Source organism: Rhinolophus ferrumequinum, chromosome 14 (genome assembly GCF_004115265.2).
Source record: "Rhinolophus ferrumequinum isolate MPI-CBG mRhiFer1 chromosome 14, mRhiFer1_v1.p, whole genome shotgun sequence".
Taxonomy (NCBI): Eukaryota; Metazoa; Chordata; class Mammalia; order Chiroptera; family Rhinolophidae; genus Rhinolophus; species Rhinolophus ferrumequinum.
In genome coordinates this window covers 39,038,736-39,060,838 of record NC_046297.1, presented here as the reverse complement: position 1 = coordinate 39,060,838, position 22,103 = coordinate 39,038,736, and the positions used below count along the sequence as shown (strand labels likewise).

The window sequence follows — 22,103 nt, the reverse complement described above, 5'->3', positions numbered from 1 at the left end:
GGATAATTTAGACACAAATCCAGATAAATCAAGCCTCAAGTGGATTTGTGTGTGTCAGGCTGAGTGTGTGTCTTTGGTGGATCAGACTGCACTGATTGCAGAGCCTATATGAACTAAGAAGCTGCCACTCTTCACTGTTTTCAACATAATCTTGGGGCTGTAAAGACAGCAGAGAAGGAGAACAGGCTTTGCAATCAGAGCTGCCTTTCAATGGCACTGCACCTCATACCAGTTTGGTAAGTGCTCCTAGCAGGTGTTAGCCTCAGTTTCCTCATGTGTATAGCAGAAACAGCAATATCTACTCACAATGGATATTAAGAGGAATAGATGAAAGAATGAATGTAGTACATTTGGCACAATGTAGGTCTTCAATAAACATTAGCTTCCCTTTCCCCTCTGAGCATTCTATAGTTGCATTTAAATGACAAATTATTTGGATGTACAGCAAAAAGATATTACAGGTAAATTTGCATCGCTCAAAATGTAATTAGATTTTCAAAATATTTCCAACCCATTGAACAGTGAAGCAGGCTTTTTTTTTTTTAAAGTGCCAAGCAATTAAAATTGCTTCCTTCACATATCCTTGAGTTTAACATCAAATTGGTGCAAAATTCAATGCAGAGAAGAGGCACGCTCATGAATCCTGTTTTCCCTGTTTGAAGGGCGTGGTAGCCTAGCACCTAACAGCTTCCTCTCTTCTGTAGAATTAATTCTCAAAACTCCTCAAGCTTCTCCTCTTCAATAAACACTAAAGAATTTGTTGGTCACTTCCCCTTTTCTCTTATATGGTGGTAATTCATTCAGATATTTTAACAATTGAAACACCATTAACCACCACGTATGAAAGTACCATTGAATTTAACCTCGGTCTCAACTTCTTTCCCTCCTAGTTCTTCTTTTGGCCATTAAATAACTCCTTCAGGTTGCTCTTCTACTAGAATTCATTGATTGTTTGTAACATTAGTAAGAGATACTCACAATGTCCAAAAGCACTACCTCTCTTTTAAATGAAAAACAAATTGTTACTAGGGTTATGGATACCCAACCTCTCATTCTAAATGTTAGAATGAGAGCACGAAAAAAGGTCAATATTTTGGATATTGCCAAAAATTCCAGGTGTTAAGATTAGAGAGACAAAATATCTGCATAGATGACTTTTAGATTCAGCTGTGCTTTTCTAGGTTCTGGGTACTTTCTGAATAATATGGTTTATAGAATGAAAAACACTATATGCTTACAGGTTAGGAAGAGATCCAAAATAAAGAGGACGTAACTCCAGAGAAGGTCCCAGTGACTTATAATTACATACATCATATTAAAAAAAAATCTGACCCAAATCGTGACTAAGAACATGAGGAAATGAAATTAGAATTAAGTAGTATTGAAAAAACACAAAATCCATGAGAAGCCAAGAAATATGCTATTAACAAAAGAATGAATAAAAATAAAAGCCGTAATTTACAAGAAGAGTGAATAAAAACTAAAAGCAGCAATTTACAAAGTTGATGGATATTTAAAAGAAAGTCTTTATGCTCTTTACCTGGCATGGTTCTTCTTTGGTGGAAACACACGCGCGCGCACCACATAATAAGGGAAAGCAAAGGGAATGACTAGGTCCTTTATAAGGTACATAAACACATTCTCAGGAAAAATTAGACTCTTTAGTTCCAGGACAGTTAAAAAGCATACATTTTGTAAATGTCTCTGGGGGCTTGTGAGCCAAGGCACAGGGAAGCACATGCCATGATATGAATGGCATCTGATGTGCCTCTGTAATTGTCAACAGATGTGGCATGCTGTCAGATTAGAAACACAGCTTCCACTTAACACATGCTTTTGGTGACTGACAGGATGGGAGTCTTAGAAAACTAAAGGTTTGATGAATGAGGCACCCTGCTTAATTGTGCTAAATTGTTTAGTTCAAATTTTAATAAATAGATTCAACAGTTGAGAAATAGAAAACCTTTTCCTGATTCTCTCAAGAAAAAAAATAGGAGAGGGGTAGAAAAGAAATGAAAGAGAGAAGCATAAGATCATGTTGTCATGGGATACTTAAACTGTATAAATCAGGCAGCTATATGGTAGTATTATCAGAAATTGAAATAAAATTGGTACCAAGATCAGATATTAAAGAGAAATAAGAAAATATACTATTTCAATGCCAAGATAGTCTCATCAATTTGCTTCCTATATTTTAGTGATGTTTAAGTACCAATCTTTTAAACAATTTAAAATCCATAGTTGACCTTTATTCATGTTCATTTGATATAGACAATTCTATGCTATTTCATCTCTTGCTCCTAAAAGGTTCATGAGTAGACTGCTTCTTCATTCAAAACACCCATTTTATATAAAAAGAAATTTTCACTTCTGGAAAAAGATGGGCTTTTGGTTGTAGAGTCTTAACACCAGAAGAGGCTTACAAAGGTAATTCCTCATTTTCAGGTCAGAGGAGATGCATACTATCTATATTTTTAAAGCATACTATCTTAATATCACTGTCTGGGATGAGGCTCCATGCCAAGAAAGAATACCTGGTCAGTCCATAATATATAATCTAGAACTTGATGTTGCCCATGGGAGTCAACTAGAGTGCCACCTGTGTTCTTGGCCATAAGCCAGTTAACTTTTACACATTCACTCATACAATCCTCCCACCAACTCTTACCAAGCCATAATCAATTTACTGTGGGTGAATAAAAAATGCAAAGAGGCCTCAAAATCTCCAAAATCATCATTTGACATAGAAGTGCTAGTAAGGCTATTCATATTTGACTTTTTTCTTCTTTGCTTCCTTCTCTGAAGTGTTGCACTCTGGTATGGTGAAGTGAATCAGGTGCTTTCCTAAATAATGCCACTAAACTATTAAAGTAGCAGGGTGACGTGAAGTGAATGGCAGCAGCTTCATCACGCATTTATGTAACCATAAAGTGCGTGTGTTAAGACCCAAAGGTCAGTGAATACCAATAATACTTTTGCAGCATTTCCTAGTATATTCAAGTACATGCCCAGTCATCCTCTCTACTGGATCTAAATACATGAGTGCATATTATAGCAAAGTCCTCTTCAGTAATTTTTTAAATACAGAACTATTCTTAAAACCTTGCAAGCACTTATTGAAGGTCAATGCTGACAGATTAGAAACACAGCTTCCACTTAACACATGTGTAGAGTGTAATTGACTTTTGAATACATTATCACTTATCAAATATATTCAATTTCCACAATACTCCTGTGAAATATTATTGCCCTCATTTTACAGATCAGGACACTGAAGCTCCAAAAGTTAAATGGCTTGTCTAAAGCACATTTCTATAAAGCAATAAATCCTGTTCCTCTTTCACGACACTGCTGCCTCTCCACCACAAGTGTTAGGTAAGTGGCTGTTAAAGGGTGTCTGGGCCTTTTGTGATTGTTTTTCCTCATTGCCTTATTCTATTATGTACTATGGACTGACCAGGTATTCTCTGTTGGCATGAAGCCTCATTCCAGACAGTGATATTAAAATAGTATGCATAAAAAATGTAGATAGTATGCATCTCCTCTGCATACGTAGTAGAGATGCTGTAGAGTGTGTTCCCATAAATAACTCTGCTAAGCTTTCCCACTGGTATAGATACAGAGAGACTGTGGGGTGGCAGTGGGTGATATTACATTAAGCAGATTAGATAATGCCAGTTGCTGGAAGTGTGACCTCATCCAACTCCTCATCTGCCTGTCCACCTGAGTGTCTCAGGTAAACTGGACCAGAGTGGGCAAGGAATGTTTTTGTTGTCCTAAACTCCTCTTAGGGGTGATTATTATATGAGGTCTGCCAATTAAGTTTGTGAACTTGCCACCGTGAGCTTACATTGGCAGCACTGTACAAACAGCTCAGTAAGGTTTCATAATGTTGGTATATCTGTGTCTCACAGCTGTGTTCGTGTTAACGTGTGGTGGAGTCTTGCTGAGTGGTGTTCATTATTGTTGTTGTATGTTTTTGTGTGCCATCGTGAGACTGTCTGAGCCTGAATTAGAACAAACATTAAATTTCTTGTTAAACTGGCAAGAGTGGAAGTGAAATCAGGTACATGTTAGTCCAAGTTTATGGGGATAATGCCATGAAGAAAATGGCAGTGTACAAATGGATTAAACATTTTTCTGAGGGGAGAGAACACGTTACTGATGAAGAGAGGTCAGGGTGTCCAATAACAAGCAAAACTGATGAAAATATTGCAAACATTCGTCAAATTGTGCGTCAAAATCATCAGCTGACTGTGAGAAGCATAGCAAACCAAGTAAACATCGAGAGACAGTTAGGAAAATCTTAACTGAAAATCTTGGCATGAGAAAGGTGTGTGTAAAATTGGTCCCAAAGGAGCTCACCGATGAACAAAAGCAAAGAAGAGCCGAAGTTTGTCAAGACCTTTTGGAGAGGCAAGATGATGTTTTGGGCGTGTTATCACTGTTGATGAAACATGGGTTTACCAATACGACTCTGAAACAAAGCGTTGCAGTGCACAATGGAAGTCAGCCAATTCTCCATGACCAAAAAAGTTACATCAGTCCAAGTCAAAAGTCAAAACAATATTGCTAACCTTTCTTGATATCAGAGGAATTATTCATTATGAATTTCTACCAACTAGACAGTTAACCAAGTTTGCTATTTGGAAGTGCTGAAAAGGCTGTGTGAAAAAATTAGACAAAAACAACCTGAAATTTTCGCTAATAATCCGTGGCTCTTGCATCATGACAATGCATCAGCTCACATGGCGCTGTCTGTAAGGGAGTTTTTAGCCAGTAAACAAATAACTGTATTGGAACACCCTTCCTACTCACCTAATCTGGCCCCCAATAACTTCTTTCTTTATCCAAAAATAAAGGAAACATTGAAAGGAAGACATTTTTATGACATTCAGGACATCAAGGGTAATACGACGACAGCTCTAATGGCCATTCCAGAAAAAGAGTTCCAAAATTGCTTTGAAGGGTGGACTAGGCACTGGCATCAGTGCATAGCTTCCCAAGGGGAATACTTCGAAGGTGACTATAGTGATATTCAGCCATGAAGTATGTAGCACTTCTTTTAGGATGTGTTCATGAACTTAATTGTCAGACCACATATACAGGTCATGAAGAACAGAGAAACTAGGTGTTCTAAATTCAGGGTATTCCTTTATTGCTTCCAGGACATTACCATTATTCTTCTATATCTGCTAATAGATCCTATTATAGAAGGGGTTTTATGTATTTTATATGAATCAGGTCTCAAAAGTGAAAATAAAGGTGGTTACTATGTTCATCTGCACATTATTCTTTCTTCCCTATTTAAGGACTACACATCTTGACCACAGGGATGGACATGGAGGCTGTGATTTTCCCAACTGAGTTGGATATGATGAATACTTGGCTCTTCTGTGTTTAGGAGGCTGTAAAGATGTAAGTCTTGAGCTGCCTATGGTCATAGTTTAGCATCTAAGGAGACAGCTGGCTTGAGAGAATGAAGGCACCATGAAGGAAGTTGGAATAAGCACCAGAGAGATAGAATATGTGTCATAATAGCATTCAAATGCCAGAATCTGTGAGACTAAATCCAACCCTACCTTCTTATGGCTTGCTTAAATTCCCCATTTTTTCTTCAGGTCATCTAAGTTGGATTTCTGTCAGTACTGAAGGAGTCTGGACTAATACAGAAATCTTGCTTTAATATCTGAAATAATATAATGGCTTCTTGAGCATTAACTTTGTGCCAAGCATTTCACATATTATTATTTTGTCTTCAATATAATCACATGAGGTAGGTGTTATCCTTTTATTTATCCAAGTTATTATTTTATGAATAACTTGAGGATCCAAGAAGTTAAATGACTTTCCTAAGGTCACACAGCTAGAGAGTAGTAGAGTGAGACTTTGAATCCATTTCTCCATGGTTCCTAAATCTATACTCTTAATGTCTAAGTTATTTTATACAGGCATACTTTGTTTCATTGCACTTTGCTTTATTGTGCTTCACAGATGTTGGGTGTTTCACACCCTAGGAGAGGTAAGACCCTCCCCCAGCAAAAAGATTACAACTCACTTTATTGTGATCACTGCTGTATTGTGGTGGTCTGGAACTGAACCCGCAGTATCTCCAAAGTGTGACTTTGCCTTAAAATGGCTGCATACTGGAATCACTTGGGGAGCTTCTGAAAACAGGTGTGCTTAGGTCCTCTCTCTAGGCCTCTAAATTTGCACAAGTACAGCAGGCATCATTCACATAGGATACAATGGACTTGCGTTCCAGGAGGTTGGGGTACTCTGTAAATAACGCTCGCTGGACGGTGCAACTGTTGTGGCCCTATAGCCAGACCAATTAAATCTGAATATTTGAGAATGGGGCCCCAGTGTGGATACATTTTCAAAACCTCCCCAGGTGATTTTAAAGTGCAATCAAGGGTGTGAACCACAACTGTAATCTAAACACATATCTTGGGTTTATATGGGCTTTGACTGGGTCTACACTAGCATAAAATGAAAAATTAAAACTTAAAGTGGGACAATTGAAGCTAACTAACATGCCAAGTGACTACAATTATCATGGTATTTCAGATAAAATCTGCTGTCAGGAATAGTGAGTGTGGAATCACTGGCCCCTCTAGACAATGGCTCTATTTCTGTACTTCACTTTGCACTATAGCACTGATTAAAGATATTAAAATGATATCCATGAGTGCCTTAATTCTTTAAATAGGACATCAACAATAATTAATGAACTATTTCTGCAAACAATGAGACTTTTGTGATGATGATGTGTCCAGCAAACATTTTCATCTAGGTTTAAACCTTCCATAACTGGATAGTTGGGGGTGTTGATGAAGGCCACGCCTTATCTCTATGTAAGATTCTGTTTTCTCACCTGGGAGGATACTATTTCAGCCATTACCATGAAAAATAAAGAAATAAAGGAAAGAAAGAATACTGAGAAAGCACTCAATAACTATTCCTATTATAGGCAACAGCTCCCTCAGATTTTGAAAGAGCCATAACTACCGTAACTAATAGGTTTCATAGAGCTCTACCATATTTGATTCATGCATTATAAATTGGAAGGACAATTAAGACAGCAAATGTCATATTATAAAGGAAACTTTAGTTACCATGAGTTATGTAATCTCACACTTTCTTATGAAAATGGGATAATAGGGAGACTTAATTTACTGTGTTAGAAATCCCCATGAGGGGAATGTCCAAGATGATCAGGTTAAGTGGTCATTTTTGAATTTTAATCCTGAGCAAAGGGAGGCTCTTAAGCCAATGAAATTACCCAAACTAAGCAGTCTATTGTATACAGTTGAGTTATAACTCATTTCTATTGTTAAAAAGTCCTTACCCCATCCGAACTCAATTTTACCAAAATCTCCTGAATTGTGATTTTTTTCCTGCAGTTTCCATAATCCCATACTTATTAATTAAATTCTTCTTTACAGGAAAAAAATTACCATTTCCTACTTCTATCCACTGAAAAGACCTAGAAACAAGACCAACCCAGTAGCAATGAGCATACTTAATATTCAGACTGTGGCCTCGTTATACCATGACCTAGTAGACGAAACTTGGCTCTTTAGAGAAATAGCTGATTCCATATCTGGGACAGTAAATGTATAAGATGACTTGGACATTTTGTCACATCAGAAAGCAAGGACACTATCAATGATTATGAGAGTCATATCAAAAGGACTTAGGAACCAGCTTAAAGGGGCTCTCACTAGCTAATCATGGGACAATTTGAGCATTAATAAGAATAATTACTGCAACAGAATGAAGCACATCAAATATTTTTAAGTCCATCAGTAAATAATGATAGTAAAAAATAAGCAAGCCAATTAGTCAGTTTGGAGGGTACTGGGAACCAACTAATAAGTCTCAAAATAGGTAAACAAAGGGAAAGAATGAAACATTCCTTCTGCTTTTCTTCCACAAAAGTACCCCATGATAACCAAATAGTCAATGAAGAGAAAGTTCTGTTTTATAGAATTATTTCAACTAATAAGCAAGGATACCATTTTGCAATCTCTAATGAAATGATGGATCCAGGCAATAATTTTCAATGATTGCTAACATAAATAGAGAGACAATTAGATATTACTCCTAACGGTAATAAACAGTGACACTTAAGAAGTACTTTTACAAAAAACAAAAAAGAGAAAGAAAAGAAAAATCAAACTGGAATCACACGAAGCCTCTAGATTTAACTATTAATTCACAGAAAATATAAGTGAGAGCAGGAACATGTTAAAATGATGCCATGGGAATGGAATTACCTAAATCTAGAATGTAGGAAATTCCACGGGACAATTTACTTGGTCTGTAACAAATAAGTGGCAAGAGAGAAGAAAGATGAGAGGAGAACCTAAGGATTAAAAGAGACTTAGGCATCAACCAATTGCATTGTTTGAACTTAATTGGAATGCTGGTTTAAACAACAACAAAAAGGGGTGGGGAAAATTTGGAGACAATTGGAAACATTTGAGAACTGGCCATATATTGGATATGATAGTAAGACATTATTGTAATATATTTTAGCAGGAATTACAGTATTATAGTTATTTATATTAAAAAAGAGTCTTTACCTTTTAGAGACACAAATTAAAATATTTACTAGGAAATTATATAAAGCTGGGCATTTGCTTCAAAATAACCTTAGTGTAGGAGAGTGATTGGCTATGGATGGAAAAAGACTGCCCACAAATGAAAAATTCCTGAGGCTCAGTGATGAGTACAAGAGAGTTCATTAAACTATTCTCTCTACTTTTGTATAGGTTTGAAATTTTCTGTAATAATTTCTTAAACTGTACTCTAAAATCATATAATATAACACACTATATTGAATTTACATTCTCTAATCTCTTAAAGTAAGTATGGACAAAGTTCACATAGCTGACATGAAGAAACATAGTTTGAAATCCTGCTTCCATGCACTCTACTGGCTTTCAAGTAATTTTTAGATTTCTTTCTTAAAAATTTTCAATATAGCTCTATTTAGTTTTCCATGATGAAGATTTTCTTCTTTTTTTCCTTATTAGTAAGTAAACCAAATTACTGTCTTAGACTGTGAGCTCCTAGGGGAAAGAGGCCATATCTTATTTCTGTATCCTCCATAATGTATATATATTTGTAAAATATTAAGTGAAACTGATGGAAAGTCAAATGCGGAGAAAGGGGAACTAACCTTGAGATCCTGAAAGGGGCAGTTAGAGAAGTGAAACTTTTCTAGGCTACATTGTTAGAGGGCATGGGAAATAGTAGAGATATTAAGTCATAGATTTTTGGGGGTCCTTATAAGTGCAGAAAACAGAGCAATAATTTAGTGTTACCCTCTGATTTTCTGAAATAATTGTTTCTAACGCTGTGCCACTTCCTCAAGCTCCCTTTTCACTCTAGGTCCTCTTACTGTGAACCTCGTCCTTAAGTGTAATGGGATATCCCTTGGCAGGAGTTTCATGGACTCCCTCCCTAAAACACTGCTCTGATCAAGTTCTTCTGCTGAAGACTTCGGGTGACTTTGCATTAACTACAAGAGTTTTCTACCTGAAATTTATGGCTCTTCTTCATCTGGCTGAAAGAAACTCAACTATTCGTCCCACCCGCTATTCTCCAAGATGAGCCCTCAACCCAGTGAAGTTACTCTCCTAACCATCCCCAATGGGGACACCTGCCTTTGTTTATATTATTTCTGTCACCAAGAATGCCCTTCTCTACCCCTTTTCTCCATTCTGATACAATATCACTAAATCCCAGCTCAGGTTCATGTCTTCCATCTCTTCTGTCTTCCATCCTATGAGCTCCAGCAGTTATTCTGCATGTGTTGTTTATCCTGGTATTATACCGGAAACTTCCTTTATATTGTTACTTAACTTTTTTTGTGTTCATCTTCAAATCAATACTTGTTGTAATCAGCAAATATTTACTGGATACCTATTGTGTGCCAGGTAATAATGAGTGTTGTGGGTATATAAACATGAATAAAATAACTCTCTTTGTCCTCGATCCAATTAAGAAGATAAAATACAAAGTACATTAACTTTAAAAGTGTGTGCTTTAAATCACAGTTCAAGGAAACAATTAAAGAGACTTCATAAGACAGTGCAAGACTTAACTGCTCAATGGCATAAGCAATGCCCTTTCCTTCTGGGCTATAGTTATACTATAGGACCTGAGCCAGGGATGCTTTGCTAAAGATACTTAATGGCTTCCATCCAGCTGAAGCAGGTCTACTGCAAGGGGAAAGAGCAGAAGCAGCTTATTGGCTGTTCTGATGAGCAATTTTCAGTAGTGTGATATTGATGTGGGTGTTATACATGTTTATCTAGCACAAAGCAGTCAAGGAATATTAAAGCAAGATTGCTGACTTACTCGAGTTAAAGAGGTAAGAGGCAGCCATCCGCTATAACTTCCGGGATAGACTTTATTACTCTCCAATGTTTTTCTCCATTCTTGATTTCTTTGTTACAGTCTGTCTCCTCCTACTGCCCTCTTTCCCTCCACCACTACACTGTAAACTCCACCTGAGCCGAGACATGGCAAGTCTTTCTCATATTCTATTTTCCCGGTCTAGAGTGCCTGGTTTATAGTAGGCACTCAAGATATGCTTGTTAGCTGAATGAAACTGTCTGCCTATTTAAATGAGGGCTATGGTCACAAACCAGAGAGTGCCTTTTCCATGTTTCCAGTGGAGTGAGGTCTGCTCACTATGCAGCATCGATCTCTCCAAACATCACTGGCACAGAGTGCTTTCACCATAAAGGAGTCACCTTTTTATTAGGGACAACAGAGAACATAGAACTGCTGGGCTGCACTATTCCATCTCGTGATTGGAAAACGTATGAGTCCTGGGTCCAGAGGCTGAACATTCAATTTACTTTATATTTCCATTCCTACTTGTGTCCTGATGTTTTCTTTTTGGAATATTTTAGAAGGTCTTTGGAAATATACAAATGGAAAGTTTTGATTTAGTTCTGCTTAATGCCATGAGGTATTGGACAGAAATAAGCAAGAAAGAAAGTATGTGAAATTCTGAGTAATTTGTATATTTGGTACTTTTAATATAGAGTCTGAACTATTATAGAAAAGATGAAAGGAATTAACATGTGATTTTAAAAACAATTCAATATGTAAGGAAAGAGGAGAGTTCAATGAAGCAGTTACTACTAAAGTAATCATAACTATAGTTATGGCATTACTGCTTACAAACCTCTCTTACATTATTTTTTTTTTAAATTAAACTTATTGGGGTGACAATGGTTAGTAAAATTCCATAGGTTTCAAGTGTACATTTGTATAAATACATCATCTATACGTCACATTGTGTGCTCACCACTCTCACATTATCTTACTCTTCTTACAAACCTAGATCTTTCTTATTTATTCAATTTGGTTCATGGGCATTTTGTCAAGGGCCAGGCACTTCTCAGGCACTGGGAATACTAAGGAATTCACAATGAATCACAATTATAAGAAAAGGGTAAGTGGTGAGCAGAAGAGGAGAGCACTGGGCGTTGTGGGCATAGGCACCGGATACTTCTCTTACCCACACTGTCAGAGATCAAAGAAGATTTGTGAGAGGAGAAAAACAAAAAGCTGAATCATGGATAAGTAGGAATTACCTGGTGAAGAGCACAGAATAAGGCAGGTCTGATGGCAAGGAAGTGTGAGAACACAGGGTGTACCAGGGACTTCAACTAGACCTGTATGAATGAGAAATGGATAGAAAGGAGTGGAGGAGCCATGAGAGAAGGGGCTGCATACTAGCCAGAGGGTAGAACAAGAAAAGACTTGAATCCATGCTAAGTAAAGGCATGACACTCGGAAGACAATGGGGAGAAAATGAAGGATTTCAAATGAGGAAGATGATCAGTAATTGCAGCTACTCTTAGTTGCTTTCCCAGTGAAAATCCTCCTCCTTTTCCTAAAGAATCCCAATTTTTGCTCATACATCAGGAGGCTACATTTTTCAATGGAGACAGCCCTACACTAGGGCAAGGAAGTACAATTTGACCAGTATAACCCAATCTTGGTAATTCCACTGCATTGTCACTGCCTGATTTAGCCACGGGCATGTGTCACAATTCTGGCCAGTGAGACTGATGGGCTTCTGGAAGAGATTCTCTCACTCTTAAAAGGGATGCCTATTATGGACATTCTTTCTTCTGCTATTGAGCAATGTGTGAAAATCTGTTGCTTAGAACAACTGCAGCCATCTTGGGATCATGAAGAAAAAAGCCTGAAGACGAAAGTCAACATGCTGAGGATAGAAAAGTGGAAAGATGTAAAGAACCAAGGGCCTTGATGTGGTGGATGACTAAATTAAGCATTCTGTAACCACCCACTCCGGAGTTCTTTTTTTAAAAAAAATCCCCTTACTTCCATTCTGAGTTGGTTCTACTGTTTTATTTTGCAGCCCAAAGCATCCCAATTGATAGACTGATTTTCATTTTGGAAAGTTCAGTGTGGTAGCAGTGAGCCAGTTAGGTGAAAGGGGACTAAGAATGTAGGTCGGGATTGTTAGGCACGGCCAAAGGAATGAGTTGTGGGAGACCAAGATTGGTCTATTAGAATTTATTTGGCGTATTTGAGCTGCGGGAGGTCAGGCTAGAAAAGACCATAACCTGCCTGAGCAAAGAAGGGTATGGAGTTTTATAGGAAGGGGTAAAGGAGGCTGCTCCCCCTTCAATGCTTCAGGGGTTTTTCATTGACAAAGGGTTTTAGAGCATGACCAAGCCCTCCAGCTCCACACCCTGGCCCCAGGTCGCCTTCTGGACCATCCAGGCCCCTAGGAGATAAAACAAGACAGGATCAAGACAACATGGCTTTTAAGATAAGGTTTCTGCTCCTGGCCTAAACATACTAACAGGGATGTTAGTAGGAGGCTGCTGTAGGAATCAGTGAGTCTAAGAAGACAAAGTCAGGGGTACCAGGGGTGAGGTGTGGGAGGTCGGGATAGGTTTAAGAAATAGAAGCGATTTTGAATAAACCAGATTTGGAGACAATCTTGTTGTATGTTTTTGTAGATGGTTATGCTGTTTCTGGATGGTGGTGGCAGTCAATGAGAAAAGGGACAGAACAGGAGGAACACAAGTGGGGACTTTATGGAAATGATGCCATATAGGCTACCATATCCATTTTGCAGATGAAATAACCAAGTGTCGCTCACTAAACTGTATAGTCTATGAAGATATGGATACTGTCTATTCTCTGTACTACTGATTCCCTTTTGCCCTACAGTAGATGATTAATAAGGATGCTTAATACCCTGTTTCCCCGAAAATAAGACCTAGCCGGACAATCAGCTCTAATGCATATTTTGGAGCAAAAATTAATATAAGACCCGGTCTTATTTTACTGTAATATAAGACCGGGTCTTATATAACATAACATAACATAACATAACATAACATAACATAACATAACATAACATACTGGGTCTTTTATTAATTTTTGCTTCAAAAGACACATTAGAGCTGATTGTCTGGCTAGGTCTTATTTTCGGGGAAACACAGTAATAAATGATTGAGGCCTAAAAAAAGATAGTTAGAAGTTAGAAGTTAGAAGTTGTGAAGCTAGAACACACACTCAAGACCTCTTAATTCTTTCCAGCACACTGTCTACCATATGCCAACAATATCAGGAAAAGGTGGGCTCTCAGATTCTGAAGCAGAAGAGGTAACTCTTATTGGTAGATATGAATAGGGATGGACCCCATCCCTATAGGGATTAGGTCACATTAAGAGAGGATCTAATTTTTTTCCATTAATGTATATTTTATAGAAGAGTTTCTTAAAGATGTTCAAGAAAGTTGTATTTAAGGACCTCTGAGAACCATGGATTTTATCTCATTACTGACATACTCAGAATGAAATAGACTCCTCTCATTCTAACCTGGAGCTCATAATTGGAAAATTAGGCAAAAATTTAAGACTTAAAGCCTCTCCACTATCTGAGTGAATAGAAACTAACCCAAATCACTCTGAGACTACTTTAAGCATGCTCTTGTATTGTCTTTGAAAGAGGCAAGGAACAACTGTTTACCATTTTATCTATAAGACTCATTAAAGTACTAGAAGATATTATTTAATATCTCTTGGTCTTTACTCCGTTAAGAGAAATAATGCTAATTGCTCTAGCCTCCCTAATTTGTATCATTCTTTCAATATTTTTTCTATCTTTATGTCTCTTTTCTCAGCATCCTTTATTTTCTCTATATTCTTAAGCTGAGGGACCCAAAGCTTTTTGAGAAAATAATTGTTTCTATATTTTTGTTTCTTCTCTTATGTCAGATTTAAAAGAATGTAAATGTTTTCCAAAATCAAACTAAGAGATACAGATGAGGGAAAGAAGTAGAAACCATTGACCTTAATCTTAAAGAATTGATCACTGCTGGTGGAAATGTAAATTAGTACAACCACTATGGAAAACAGTATGGAAGTTCCTCAAATATTAAGAATAGAATTACCATATGACACAGCAATTCCTCTTTTGTGTATCTACCAAAAAAATCTGAAAAAATATTATCCATAAAGATATATGCATCCCTATATTCATCACAACATTATTCACAGTGTCCAAGACCTGGAAACAACTCAAATGTCCTTCCACAGATGACTGGAAAAAGAAGACGTGGTACATATATACAACGGAATGTTTGTCGGCCAGAAGAAAAGATGAAATAGTGCCATTTGCGACAACATGGATAAATCTTGAGATTATCATGCTAGGTGAGTTAAACAGAAAAAGTCAAGAACCATATGACTTCACTGATATGTGGGATATAAAACTGAAAGCAACCAATGAACAACACAAACAAATATACAAACAAACAAAAAATCATATTCACAGGCAACAGGTTAGTGGTTACCAGAGGGTAAAGAGGGAGGGAGGTGGTAGAAGAGGGTAAAGGGGTCAAATATATGGTGATGGAAGGAGAACTGACTAGGGGTGGTGACCACACAATGCAATGTATAGATGATGTATAATAGAATTGTACACTTGAAGCCTATATGATTTTACTTACCAATGTCATCCCAATAAATTTAATAAAAATGTAAAAAGGAAAAAGAAAAAAAAAATTGATCACTGGGTATTGGAAGCAGGATGCACATAAACTCCTAGTAATCCAAGAAAAATGTTAGTGTATAATTACAAGGGCCAGATTGCACACTATAGAAGTGTTTTAGACATTTAGAAAAGCAATAGAATATCAGGGGCTGTTAAGAAAGAATTCATGGACACTAATAAACATAGAGTGAGACTTAAAGAGCATCTAGCATTTAGATGTGAAGAACAGGAAGGAATATGAAAGGAGGTAAAAAGGAGAGGAAGCTGGAGTATAAAGACATCTGGAACAGAGGGTTTATGTGGAAAATACATCTAAGATACCTATTTTTAAAAAATATTCCTCCCATAAAGCCTTATATTTATGTTGATAGTCATCCTGTCCATTATGGACATCATCTATTAATATATATATAAAGGGCATTGTATTTTCTCCTCAAAGATGATCCTTTCATAAATTAATGTATTTAGCTTCGATAATGAATAAAAATTATGTTGACTTTTAATTCTATCTGTACTCTTAATTAGCATTTCAATATTGAGTATACATGGAACATTAAAATAATTGGGGCCTAGTCATCAGACTGCAGAAATTTGATAGGCCAAGTACATGGTAGGGGTTTAATATTTATTTAATCAATGGAAAAAAAGGAAAGGAAAAGAGAAACAAGAAAGGAAAGATGGAGTTTGGAAATATTTCTCTTGAATTTTTCAAAAGTTAAGTGAGCAATTATTTAAATCATAACTTAATTAGTATTTTGAATCCTATCTTTAGGTTTAATTCATTATAATTTGCCATATCTTCAAGAATACAGGGTACATATTGGTATATGTGTATTTTCTTTTTTCAGATTAACTACGGTTCTTCATATTTTTCTAATGTTCCTGAAATTTTCAATAAGTAACAAGAATTATAACATAAGCAGTTCCATTATTTCTTCAGGAATAGCCCAAACTTGAAATATCAAAAGACAGCTCAAGAGTAATAGGGAAAACAGGAATAATTTGGTTCAATCTTACAATACTTTAAAGAAAATTAAAAAAGAATTCCAGGAAACTAGTTGCAGTATAAATGAACTACCGACTTTATTTATATAAACCTTCCTGAGCGACAGAGGTAGAGGGGGGAGTAGACCAAAGAATGTGAGAAGAAATAAGTAGTTATTTACAGTAACAAACTCCTTTCCCCAGGGGTAAGTTATTCTGGAGAAGGAATGAACCGAAATCCTTTGCATAAGCAAGAACTGAGTAAGATAAACATTTCAGACACTGTCATAGATTTGGAGACTATCTCAGCATTCCAGACTTTCCTTTGTTGTATATTGTGGGAAAAGGGCCACCAGCCTTGAAACTAAAGGGGTCTGTTCTCAGGGTGACATCTGCATTTAAGAGTAGGATAGCCCAGGGCAAGTCATTTAGTCCTTCTGAGTCTGTTTCTTCATCTGCAAAATAGGGATAATCCTACCTACCTCTTAGGATGGTTGTACTGATAAAAAAAGACAGTGTCTGCAAAAAGCCTGCGAGTCTAGTAAATAGGAGCTCAATAAATGGTAATTTGTATTAATTCTTAAAAGACCATAATGGGGTTCAAATTCCCCCTCTTCATTGTGGCAAGAGGAAAAGGCCTTACCTTAGTGAAGACAATCAAACCAACTTGTTCATTCCAAACAGAACCATTCTTATGGAGTAGCTACATGGAAAGAATAAAGCTAGAGCCAATGCTCAATTATCCAATGCAACAAAAGCAAGACATACAGTAGTCCCCTTTTATCCACAGTTTTACTTTCTATGGTTTGAGTTACCCGAGGTCAACTGTGGTCAGAAAACATTAAATGAAAAAATGTAAGGATCAGGAAAAATCTAAAATTCAAATAAATCATTCGATAAAACATAAGGGGTAAAATCTCTCCCCCTATACCTTGACCATGACATATGTAGAAAGTCTCAGATCTGTCCACATGCTGCACAGCACTGTAAATGGAAATGTTGTTTTAAGATATTTCAAAATATGGTTAAAATATACACAAACCACTGGAGAGTTTGGTTCTTTGTATTAGAATAAAGGAAAGCTCCTTCTAGTTTTTAGTTAAATAAAATTATTATAAATCTTAAAATCTAAAATGTTTAAAAAATGTACGCTATATCAAGAGTAAGATTTTAAAAAAATCTCAAATCCATGTAGAATGCTATTGGTGAAATCTACTTTGCAGGCTGAAGATAGAAAAGCTAGAATTGGGGGTGGCCGGTTAGCTTACTTGGTTAGAGCACGATGCTGGTAACAACACAGTTGCCGGTTCGATCCCCGCCTGGGCGACGGTGCCCTCCACAACTACATTGAAACAACTAGAGACTTCTTTTTATACCTGTGAAATGTTTTGTAGCCACAGAAATGGTTCTGTAAACAGTAATATTAAAACTTTTTGAAAGCTGAATATCCTATTTGCATAACACAAATACAGAACAATTTGCAAATGGATCCTTTAACAATGTTTTTGATTATGGATATAATGGTGTTGAGGGAACAACCTCAGGTCATAGATGCTGAATACCACCAACAACCCTTTCACATGGTCAGTCTAGGAGAAGTTTGTGAAGAAGTATAGTTTGTCTTTAAGATTGTTCCACTTTCTAACCTGTAACCTCCCCAGGCCTACTCCTATTACATGTTTTCATCCATTGTCTTAAAAATACCAACCTTATAAATCACTGATCAGGGTAAATTAGTTTATGTCCAAACTCTTACATGAGTCTTTGCATTAAAAAAAATGATTATCTGGAAGTATCCTACCCTCAAAGAACAAATCTCTAATGGTAAAATTTCAGACATCGTCGTATTTAGATAGGGGATTCTTTGAGTCAGAAAAGATTTCCTAGCACAGGACTAGAACTGGAATTATATCAGTAGTAATAATTGCCTTCTAATTTATTTCTCAAATTTTGATCGTGAATTCACTTGTACTACAATCATCAAAGATACCCAGTAACAAAGAGAGAGAAAGAGAGAGAGAGAGAGAGAGAGAGAGAGAGACAGAGACAGAGACAGAGAGACAGAGGTTTCTAGGCCCAGTCCCAGAATCATTAAATCAGAATCTCTGGGAATGAGACCTTAGAATTTAGAAAGAGAAGACAAATGGGTAATCAAATACAAATGAGTGTTATTATCCCAAGTTTGGAAATCATCAGAGTATACCTTATAGACAAAAGCTTAGGGTTTCCATGCATTGATTGGCCTATCAGTATTCACTGTGGCATGCAAGAATAGAAATTTTGTTTTAAATTAGTAGCGACATATAAGGAACCCAAATTTTATCTTTTGGTCTTACCAGGCACTCCAGCTTGGATCCAGAAGTTGATGTCTGTCCCTTCTCCATCACTAAAGACCTGTGTGATGTTGATGGGCTGCAGCAGGTTCATGACCTCCTTCATGATGGCTCTGGCCTTTTCACTGCCAGTGAATTGCAGCCCAGAGGGTAAGAAGGTTCCCGAGTCAGATTCCATCACCAGGCTATATTTGGAAGTATTTGCCTAAACAAAAGAGAAAAGTGTTTGTTTTATTTCTGTTGCTTCTTTGCTTTCTCCTTGGAAACTATCAACAACAATAATCAAATACTTCATCTCTTCACCAGTTCTTGCCAAAACACATGTTGCTCTGACTGACTTAGGGTCTGGTCTGCCTATTACCTAATTGTTCTGAGATGCACAATTTTTCATCCTGGGATTTGCCAAATTCGAGTTGACTTGGGAGGATTAAAAAATGTAATGGAAAGAAATACAAAGACCCATATTGAAAGTATTCAATTATTGCTACTAGCCATTAATAGTCTTTGAACAAATTTTCTTAAGTGCCTACTGCGTACCAGGATGCAAATCCTTCTGTACAGTGGGGGATATCCAGATAGTATATCCAGATGTTAAAAAAAAAAAAAGAAGGTATGCTTTGTGGACTGATTTCTCTGTACATCTTTCCTCTGAACAGATATTCTATCTTACTTTAATTGTGAGTTCTGCTCAATCTTAAAGGTGTCAAACTGACAGGTTTGTCCTGGGTTTCTGATGTTGTTATTGTTCCATCTCCAGGGAGGGAGGTAACAGAATAACACATGAAACAGTGCTCTTTCTGGTGTGCAACACTAGCACTCCAAACCCTGGCAACTCTGCCAGACTGCTAGTTTGCAAATTCTTTCCAACTAAAGTCTGGTAAAAAAGCACACAGTGATTTCATGTAGCCAATATCATCACTGTAAGAGCTTAGAATATAAGAAACTCTCACCAGGTTGTACAGCTAAATTGCCACACTGACCTAAGACTTGAAAGTCTAAGGTCCTTTGAACTGGCTTGGCCATCTGCTTCTAAGGAGCCATTCACTTCTTCAAGACTGACCAACTACTATCAACAACTACTCGGTTAAGTTATTCCCAAGCTTCTTGGATGGTACTGTATTTGTTCCTCATTATTTACTTAGCAAAAATCAATAATAACATTTGTACAGTGTTTCCAGAGAGCTTCCACATTCGTAATCTCCTTTGATCTTCTTCCATAGCCCATAAAATACACAAAGCAGCTTTATGGTTGATGCTATTTTATAGAAAAGGAACTGAGGATCAGAGAGGTCAAGTGATTTGCTCAAAGTCACACAGTTGGCAAATGGCAGAACTGGGTTTGAAATCCCATGCTTTCCAAAACTCCACACTGCCATTACTAGAATGAGGTAGAGTGATAAGTAACACTTGTTCTAAATTAGAATGACTTTTTCAGTTACATAACAATTTGAGGGTTGCATAATTTTTTTTCTAAAACAGATTCTAATACAATGATTTCCTAACTATTCCCATGGAGTGTACTGTTGTCACAAGGGCAAAAGCAGTGCTGAGTTTCAGAGCAGGATGTTGTCAGCATTAACAGCACTGAACAGGATGGCCCTGGAATACCAATATTTTGCTACTGTTAATGATGAGGAAGTTAACAAAGCAGAAGTTTGCTTACATTTCCACTTTCACATTTAAGGACTTTCTGTCTTCATGGTGATTTTCAGAGAAAGACCCAAGGCATTTATAATAAAAAGTGCCACTTCAGTTTGCCACTGTGGCCACTCCACAATGGAAGCATCATTAATAATATGCAAAATTGCACAGCTGGATGGCACAGTTGGTTAGAGCGTGAGCTCTTAACAAGGTTGCTGGTTCTATTTCCCCATGGGATGGTGGGCTGTGCCCCCTGCAACTAGACTGAAAATGGTGACAGGACTTGGAGCTGAGCTGTGCCCACCACAACTAGACTGAAGGACAACGACTTGACTTGGAACTAATGGGTCCTTGAAAAAACACACTGTTACCCAATAAAATTAAAAAAAAAAAAAGTTGCATTAATGCCTTATATCCAGGGCTCATTTAACTAGCACCTTGATGCCAGGTCAGCAGGTTGACATGTCCTAACCCTTTCCTGACCCCAAGCTCTCTCTGTCCCCTGTAAAGAGGAGAATAGAAACATCACAACTGTGGGGACAGAGCCAAGAGTGCAGTTTCCAGGCTCTCGGCCTCACATGGAAAAGTGCTGGCTCAGGTAGTAAATGGCCATTGACTGTGATTGGATGGCCATCAGCTGTGGCTAGTTGGCCATCAGCTGTAATCAGTGAGCCATTAGCCACTAATATAACTGCCGTGGCTACACTAGCAGAAAAATGGGGGCTAGCAAGAAGATGGTGGCTGAGCTAGCAAGCGGCGGAGTGTGGATTGCGGATTGCAGAGGCGGATTGCAGCTAGCAAGTGAGGTTGGTTGGCAGAGAGAAGTGGACGGCAGGTTGCGGATCATGTGGCTCCTGCTTCTTGTGTCTCCAATCCAGCAGCCAGCAAGAATATAGTGGTATGACTCCCCTATCTACGGCTCCCTGGATGTTCCTTTTTGGCCTCACCATATCCTGCATTCTTATGTGAAGAGCGGGACTAGAGACCCTGCATGACACCTTGCATGACACATGGCGCAGCGAGCAGGGTCCCCTGCATGACAAATGGCGCAGCAAGCAGGGTGTGGTGCTGGCCAAGGCCTACCGAAGGATGGTGGAACAGTTTGTGCGTGTAAAAGCTCAGCTTCAGGAGGCCTGTGAGGGGCGACACCAGGAACGGGAGGCGTGGTCTGCCTGGGAGACTCAAACCTCCGGATGGCACGTCGCCCTGTTGGCCAGAGCAAGTGTCGTCTTCCTTTTGGTGGTCTGCTGCTGCCATGGGCTCTTACACAGAGGCCTCCACCCACTCAGACAACTGGCACGGCGAGCAAGATTCTGATCAGGTAGGAATGGAGTCTGACTCTGGGCAGGAATATGTGTGGCCCCCACACAGTGTGTGGTGTTCGTTGGCCACTGTTCTCAGGAGTTGGACACCCAAGGAGGGGTGGGAGCACATGGATGGCTTTCAGGCCAGCGTGGAGAGGACCCTGCAGACTCTGGCTGAGAGGTTGCCGGAGGAGGTGAAGGCTACAGCTGGCCGCGTGGGCTGGATGTTCCTCATGGCCTTGAGTCTCAACACGGAAAGTGTGCTTAATGAAATGGCGCAGGTGCCGGACCAGGTGTCCTGGTTGGACGCGCTGGAAGCTTGGATCCGCCTGTTAGAAGAGGGGCCCCAAGGTGGAGACTCTGAGGCAGAGGCGGAGGAAGCAAGTGGAGACAATGTAGCTCCCAACCCCCAAGTCCGGCCAATCTTGAAGCAAAGGGTAAAATGTGAGCAACCTTTGGGCCCGGGGGGCATTGCTGCCGGCAACCCAGCTGTGACTGAGTTCACAACCTACCCCCTTACACTCCCACTGAGTTGCAGGAGCTGGGGAGGCGGTACCCACAGCGCCCTGGAGAGTCAGTCTCAGCTTGGCTATTACGTTTATGGGATGAGGAAGCAGACAACATTCTCTGTTCCTCAGGTGAGATCGAAAAGCTAGCCTTTGTGACAGTGCATCCGTCCCTGCGACAAAGGTTACAGAACGGCCATAGGTTGGCCCAAAACTAAGGCAACCACACTCTAATGGAGTGGCTCACTGCTGCAGTACGCACA

General features: G+C 38.4%; 1 protein-coding gene across 1 annotated transcript in view; it reads right to left on the bottom strand.

Annotated features, from left to right (window-relative positions):
- CPQ (carboxypeptidase Q) overlaps nucleotides 1-22,103 on the bottom strand; it is a 598,544-nt gene that overhangs the window by 57,744 nt on the left and 518,697 nt on the right. The window contains exon 7 of the mRNA XM_033126896.1: nucleotides 18,393-18,594. Within this exon, the coding sequence (XP_032982787.1) occupies nucleotides 18,393-18,594 (202 nt within the window). The remainder of the gene's footprint in view (nucleotides 1-18,392; nucleotides 18,595-22,103) is intronic.